The sequence below is a fragment of the Cydia strobilella genome, chromosome 15 (genome assembly GCF_947568885.1).
Source record: "Cydia strobilella chromosome 15, ilCydStro3.1, whole genome shotgun sequence".
Taxonomy (NCBI): domain Eukaryota; kingdom Metazoa; phylum Arthropoda; class Insecta; order Lepidoptera; family Tortricidae; genus Cydia; species Cydia strobilella.
The window spans coordinates 11574299-11582530 of record NC_086055.1 but is presented as its reverse complement, the minus strand read 5'-3'; the positions used below and the strand labels follow the sequence as shown (position 1 = coordinate 11582530).

The following is an 8232-nucleotide window of genomic DNA, read 5'->3' as shown; positions in this document are numbered from 1 at the left end:
ACGAATCGATCGAATATGTATCAACAAATATTTTATTAATATTGTCTTCGGTTACCGCGATAGTTACTCATGAAAAAAAAAAAAAAAAAAAAAAAAAAAATATTTAAAAATATTTTATTCATTGTACAAAAAGCCGAGTAAAATTATCTTATCTTAAGATAGGTATATTAACTGGCAAAAAATGACATTTTGTGATAACTACCTTAGGTAGGCAATAATACTAAAGAGTTCTGCATAATTTTTATTTACATAAAGAATTATATAAACAACAAGCTGTAGTAAAAATATCTTAATTCTAATATTTTATTTGTTATTATTTATTCTTGTATTTAATCTACTATTTCCAGTTTAGAGTATAACTTTGAGTTTAGGTTTCACAATATTCCCAACTTATAAAAAAAAGGAAACTACTATATATAGTTACACAATGCTAAAACTAACTTGATTCAATGTTAATATTAATACACGTTGACTTGTTCTTATTTTTTTTACTTTTAAAATTAATATTACATATCTGAGTTAGTTAAAACGTACAATTCTTAGAATTATCACAGGCTAAAAGTATCGTTTATAAAAATAGAAATTCCCTTTCTTCGTTTTTTTTCGTCAGTTCCCTATTTTTTACAATATAATGTGATTTCGCATTTGGTTTGCCCAGAATCAGGAACTTTTCAAACCAACGAATTTTATCGAAATCCAACAAAAAAAAAACTACAAAATAAAAATCGGCCCACATTGAACTATATATTCCCTAACTAATAGGGATGGTTGTTGATTACAGTGATCTGTAGAGTACTCATAGGTAATTCTTGATAGCATATTTATTAAATTTGGGTAAATCAAGTTTTTCTTGTCACTTGTTGCCATGGTTACGTTCTCCTGGGTCACTCTTAAAACCCCGATTTTATTTATTTATTTATCATTTATTTATTGTATTGTCATGTACATAATAGGTGTTACATAATATAAAGTCAGATCATGACACCCTGTAAGGGCACACAATAGTAATATTTTTCTAGGCTAATTACATTTACTTATTAGTAATCAATTTAAATTAAAATAAAATAAATGACCGCAAATCTTAAAACTAAATCTAAGAATATATCGTCAAAAATAATTATATTGGTAAATGATTAATTGAATTGATTTGTCAGTTTATTATTAATAGTTATTATTTCAATTTATTGATGTCGTATAATAATAAGTAGGCTAATGGTAGAAAAAAAAAAAAGGTAATTAAAATAACCAAACATGCATTTTTGTCGTAGATATAAGGCCTTTCCACTGAGCTACCACTAATAAGCACGTTTGTGGATCGTTATACAACATTCCGTCTAACAAACTGTGCTAATATTGTCTCCTGGCTGACGGGACACAATAACAACAAGAAATAGTTGATTAGACTACATATCATCACACTTTTCAGTAGATACCGCATACTCTGTTAGCAGGAAGCGCTTTATCTGTAAGCAAAAGATAGGAAATTAGAAGAAAAATAATAATTTTATTCAACAGATAGGTCAATTAATTATCTACGTTCCACTTGCTGGGCACAGGACTCCTCCTATAAAAGGTGTTTGTGCTATAAGAATTATAAACGCTAAAGTAAATTTGCTTGCACAGGGCGCATGTGCCTAGAATAAGTAACTTGTGCATGTTGATTGCACCAGCAGCCTGCTTACTTGCTTCGGTTATTTGCAGAGGGCAAGAGCATACGCGAGTAACTGATGCATCAACCTTGAGCAGAATGCTAGGGCAAGAATTCCGCATCTCTATTTGTTGCAGCTACTTGCACCGTGATTTTCTAGGTACCTACCTAGAAAATCTACTGTCTCTTGCCTTATAAAATCTCAGTAATAGTAAGACCTAATAACGCAAGCGGCTTTCAAACCAGAGATGGCGGTCCAAGCCCTAGTTTGTACGAATGAGTTTTTCGAACATAGGTATGTACGAAATATCATTTGATATTACTAGTTGCTTTCTTTTCGGCAGTTGTGTCGCGTAGAGATTTTATTGTTACATTTCTGGTAATGTATTTCGATTATGGTTACTAACAGTTAACGAGACATTTAACGCCATCTATTAACTCTCTGCGTAATATAGCTGTAGTACACTTCTAGTTTGTTTAAAAGCGCTACGTGAATTCTTCAACTACCGGTAGATGGCATTGTAGAACATAACTAAAAACCATGAAATAAAACTATGAAAACGGATTATATCGCGTATATTGAATTTATAATACATTTCGAACCCTTTACAGCAGGGATGTATTATAAATTCAATATACGCGGTATAATCCGTTTTCATAGTTTTATTTCATAAACTATCGCGGTAACCGAAGACTATTATAACTAAAAACCGTTTTGATGAATTTTGTTTTGATTGTTCTTGGTGCGGACTTATTAACCGTAAATAATACCAAAACTCACCAATCATCTTCGGATACGGCAGATTCAGATTATCCATTATCTTGATAAACTCCTGCAAATTCTTCGTAAGTCTAGGGTTGTACTTTTTCTCTTCCCCAACGGTCGTTGCCGTCTGTCCTTTATAGTCATGTGCGGGATAAAGGGTATAGTGGTCGGGAAGGGTGAAGATTTTAGTATGGACGGAGTTGTATAGGGATTCAGATGAGCCTTCTTGGAAGTCTGTTCGTCCGCAACCGCGGATGAGGAGTGTGTCGCCGGTAAATGCCATAGCCTGGAATAGAGGAAATGGAATTTACTTGATGGCAACGAAAGAAACTTAAGTTAAAAATGATTGGCTCGCTAGTTAAAAAGTTAGTTAAAGTCTCTTTCCTTTCTGAAGTAGTAATCAGCTAAACTACTTGGCTTTGAAATGGTTTAGGTAGGTTTCGTAAGTGGCGTGCTGTTGTGTTGGAGGCCAAGACTCATTTTGGGTCATCGCGCCAGCCAAGTAAGGTTTCGTAACAGGCGTATGAATAGTATTTATCATTATTGTCTACTACCAACAATAGCCTTTCATTGATTACTTTGATAAGATAATAAAAGTAGTGCATACAAAACAAAAGTAAAATGAAACTACTGTGGTGCCGTGGGCAAACAGTGGCTACTGTGCTGTTGTTTGTTATTATAACTCTCACCACAAACATCAAGGCAACTCTGGGTGGTGAGGCGTTTTTGTAACAATATTTAACTGTTAAGATGACGAAAATATGTCATAAAAATGCAGATATGAATGTTTGCTTGAAAAGATGACAAGGGTAAAAGATTTTTAATCAACTTGATCGTGACAGATATGACTCGGCCAACCTACCTGATCGTGCCAGAGGTAAGTTAGGCAACCATTTGTATGCCCTGGCGTGGCCAAAGCGAGCAACTTAATCAATCCAACGCTAACCGTCGCTCCGTCGTTTAGATGGACATCTGCTTGGGCACCTGAGTTGGCTCCAATCAAACTTTTGGCGCCCGGTAGGAGTGATTTGAGCTTCCCCGTCCCTGTTACGTGGTCGGCATGCATGTGTGTGTTCACTGAAAGGTGAAAAATAAAAGTTAAACGAGTTTTCGAAAGCTCAAGGAACCGACATGCAACGTACGTTGCCGTTAAGCAACACTTAACTGACAATACGTAAACTTTATGTCTTGGGAATTATAATTAAGAATTGTCGAAAATAGAAAAAAAGGCGACATATCTTCGCCATAATTTTAACATGACATACAAGCACTCACTGGCATAAGTACGCAATCTTGTACCCCGGCTCCTGTAGTAGAGTGGCATCTCTAATTACGTTTGACTGAGGCGTCTGTACAATTACAATACAATGGCAAGGCTAGGCTACACGTGCAATATTTATCATGTCAGTACTGTAACATGTTTCATAAAGTTCAGCTAAATCGCCATGTAATATTATATTGGGGCGGCCAAGGTGCTCAATAATATCTGAACATGCACTTATTTTTATTATTATTATTTCGTTTTAGACAGGCAGCTGATGCTGGTACGTCTAAATCATAGTTTACTTAGCACGATTTCACAGTTTAGATAGTTTGTCTAGTCTATTTTTAAATTGATTCACACTAGGTTGTAGAGTTCACAACTTCAGAGGGGTAACTTCAACTTTTGATAATGAAATGAAATTAAAATCTTTATTTTTATTATAATAGAGGCATTGTTTAGATATTTGTGAACATCTTGGCCGCTGCGATATAGTATACCTATAGATGGCGTCTGTACATACGACAAGCACTCACTGGCATACACAAGCTTGTACCCAAGCTCCGTCAGTAACGTGGCATCTCTCTCTGCGTGTTCGATGACAGGGTCTATGAGGATAGCTTGGCGCGTGCTGTTGTCGCCCAGGATGTATGTGTACGTGCTGGATGCTGTGTCGAATAGCTTGAAAATATAGAAATGAAAAGGTTGAGAGAGAATTGCAAATAACATAGTCGACTAGAAAACATCGCAAATATTCATCTCATGTAATCATAATAAACGCCATAAGATGCGTTAAGAATGTTAAGATCCGGCTAAAACGAAGCGAATAGCTCTATAAGGCTCCCACGACTTCGACACTGACATATTCGCTAAAGTCTGCGTAACTTACTTTCTCTACATCTCGCTCGCACTAATACGTCAGTACGAGCGAGATGCATAGAAAGTAAGTTAGTCCAGTAAATAAAACTTAACATCTTCAATCCATAGAACTATTATTAACGGGGTATTTACCTTGTCTATTTGATTTTATGAGTTTCCGATAAATAAATACTGGTACTTATAACTCGTTAAAATAAATATACCTACATGGTAAATACCCCATTTTGACCGGGATATGGACCGTGATTACCTTTTGTATTGTTTGCGAGCTCCCGATTTTCCATTAGGTCCATATCCCGTCAATATAAGTCTAGTGAAACTAACCGTGAATCATTCAAAACTGTTAGATTGATATCATCATAAAACTTTTCTAAACAACATTCCACACAACGTAAAGTTGTTAATCAAGGCTAAGGTAGATAAAACTAACATAAACTAGAATTATTATTTTCTAAGCAGATCAGAAACTGTAAATTAAATAAGAATTACAATTGGGTGTTAGCTCTTCATAATGTGTAGAAGATAAATTATTCCCTCTCAATTGCTGAAAGGTTAACCGGAAGAGATCCCTTAAATCTGTACAAATGTTGTGTCATTTATCTGATTGTGTTTTTATATAAAAAAAACGGTTATACTACTACTAAATATTTCGCAATTAGCCGCCAACTAACTGGTACAAAAATTCATATAATAAACTCACCTGTCTAAAAAAGAAGTTAGACCCCTTGTCCATGGTTGAAGCAAACCTCGCTTGCGTAGCTGGCCGCAACAGCGGGTGCACTGCCTTTGCAGTCTTCATTCCAACTATCAGTGTCACCATCCTGGTGAGATTTGTAATAAATGCACAGTCATTGTTTATTGTTATGTTGAATAATATTAACATTGAAGTGGCTAATGTGTCACTGTCTTATGTTAACTAAATCAACAAAGAATACATTATTCATAATTTCATAGTAACGGAACAGTTTATTCTGATTATACACAAAAAATATGCAAGGCAGCTTTAACTTTGATAAAAAATAGAAACAACAATGAAAAAGAGTAATTTTTGTATACAATGTTTCCATTAGTCTAGACCGTTATTAAAATTTAACAATAGAAAAAACAACACAAATATTTTTTTAAGAAGTTACTAAATGTTTTCGAGCTAGCTAGTAGCTACTTACTTGACTATCAATCTAAACAACACTGAATTTACTGATAAAAAATAATGGGACATTGTGTTTGCTCAAATTGTAGGTGACAATAGATGACAATGTATGACTCACACCTACACTCCATCTACATCTACATGGGCTGAATGAACGCGACACGTGATCGACAGCCCGCCTGCCTCCGGCCGGGCGTCCCTACACTACATGACTCACACAAAATTTTATTGCTAAGCAGTCTATTCAAGAATCAAATAGCTCTCTTCTAGAAGTGCATGCATTTTCAACAATGTAGGTGCTATTCCATTAAAAATAGTACATTACGATACAAGTGTGATAAATAGGAAATTCAAAATGAGTAGCGATAAATTAAAACACGACCGAAGGGAGTGTTTTAAATCGACATGAGTTGTGAATTACCTATTCGCACATGTATCGCACAACGTTTTACAGTACATTTGGCCCTTTAAATTTTCGACATAGTTGCGTAATGTGCTAATTATCGCACTAGTGCGGTAAACTAGCCCCATATGTACTGTAAATAATATTTATGTGTCGACAATGTGTAAAAACAATGGTTAGTAATTAATTATATCAGTGTCCTCACTTTTTAACCCTAGAGCAACCACGCCTCTTTTTTGAGCGCCAGCTTGGATCCTAATTTGACTCTTTTCGCAGTCCGGATATTGAAGACTAAGACCCCTGAATTACGGTAACAAACAACAAACTTTTTCGTTCTTCCTTTAATTAGTTTAAACTATTACCTGACATTACCAAGCCCAACGAAATTGAAAACAACAATAAAAATACGTATTCACTTAGGAAAACATAAATAGGGTAACATTATCCTATAAGCAACTAATATGAAAACTTGTTCAAATAAAATACATACGTGAAGTTCCAATTTGTTCTCGAGATCTAATGGTTCTGCTGGGCAATTCAGGTAGACACTAGCGACTGTTTAATGCCGTGTTTGCTGTTGATTGAAAAAAAAACATTTATGTAACACTTATCGCATTCTTTTGATAATTTGCTTTGATCTGATTGTTGCAGTGTCGTCTTCATCACACCGGGCATCGGTATCGGTAATCTTATCTAGTGACACTGACAGTGACAGCCCCACTCCAGTGTTGCAATAAATATATCTAAAATAAAAACCCATATTTCAGAGGTCCTACCGCGAACCAAGTTCGACGTGTTGTCTCCTGTCACACTTACGTACGAATTTACAAGTGCGACAGAGAGGCAACCTGTCGAACGTGGTTCGCGGTAGGCCCTCAGGTAGTTATCGATTTTTAAGCTCCCTACATACTTTACTATTTCGGCTACGTAATGCTAGGTCCTCAGAATAATGACTAAAGCATAGAAGTCGGGCAAAAATGCTTCGCAAATATGTATACCCGTACTTTACTTCCTTACGAATTAGATAATGTGCCGAAAAGAGATGCATATATGCTTGTTATTTCTCATTTACGTACGGTGTCATAAGTTTGATAATTTGCTAGGGATGTAACTGTGTCGACTTTTTATATCGATAAATTATGCATAAGTTTATGTGCCGTGTAAAATAATAATCACGAAATTGGCAAATTGATAATAGTCTGGCTAATGAAAGTTGAACTTGAAAAAACGCGGCAATTTCAAGAAATCTGTAGCAGGCGGCTCGTTGAAATGAAATGAAATGAAATGCGTGGAATACAAGGATTGCATAACTTTTACACTTTTTATAATTTTCATATTCTAAAAATCGTTAAAAAGTATAAAAATTATGCAATCCTTGGAATCAAAGAGCCGCCTGATATGAGGATTAATGCATGTACCTAATATAGCTTTTATCTCATTTGCAGTCTACCACTCAGAACCGTCTAACTATACCTCTCGTTTTTTTATCATTAGAAAGAAGGCGAGCGATCTTAACGTGTCGTTTTATCGAAAAACACTTGGAAAATAAGTCACAACAAATATAATATACGATCATTTACATACTTTTGCTTTCATAAGTAAAATATTGTTATATTTATAAAAAAAACTTGTCAATAAAAAGACACGTGGAAATGGTTTACCGTTTTTTCTAATGCTAAAAGACTAAGAATAGTTTCTAGTCATGTACAGTCAGCTGCAGAGAAAAGGCACCCCCCTGCATACAAAGTTCTGTAAATTAGTATGGACGTGGGGTACCTTTTCTCTGCAGCTGACTGTACCAAATAGGAAATAATAAAAAAAAACGTTCGTGTAATATTTTTTTATTATTTAATAATAGGGAATATTACGCGAAACTCGGCGTAGGTGGCGCCATTATCACAATCTGAGGGTCTATCGCGAAACAAGAAAATGGAACTTTCGTTATCTAACATCTCTGTCACTCTTGCGTATTCGAGCGATAAAGAGGCAGCTAGATAACGAAATTTCGGATTCGAGTTTTCCGGTAGGTCCCCTGAAAACTTGTCAAAAACCTGTTAAAGGTACAGTATGAATAAGTTACTCTACGGTGCACTAAAAAAGCTAGTGCTGCACTCTGGTGGCAGAA

At 35.3% G+C, this 8232-nt stretch overlaps 1 protein-coding gene across 1 annotated transcript; it reads right to left on the bottom strand.

Annotated features, from left to right (window-relative positions):
• Window positions 1–228: 228 nt before the first annotated feature.
• On the bottom strand, window positions 229–6785 carry LOC134748061 (persulfide dioxygenase ETHE1, mitochondrial). The gene is made up of 6 exons (XM_063682794.1): window positions 6598–6785; window positions 5255–5375; window positions 4212–4356; window positions 3277–3491; window positions 2430–2700; window positions 229–1463 (listed from the first exon to the last, which is right to left on the bottom strand). The coding sequence occupies exons 2-6, from the start codon at window positions 5372–5374 to the stop codon at window positions 1423–1425; spliced, it is 792 nt and encodes a 263-aa protein (XP_063538864.1). The 5' UTR covers window position 5375; window positions 6598–6785; the 3' UTR covers window positions 229–1422.
• Window positions 6786–8232: the final 1447 nt, after the last annotated feature.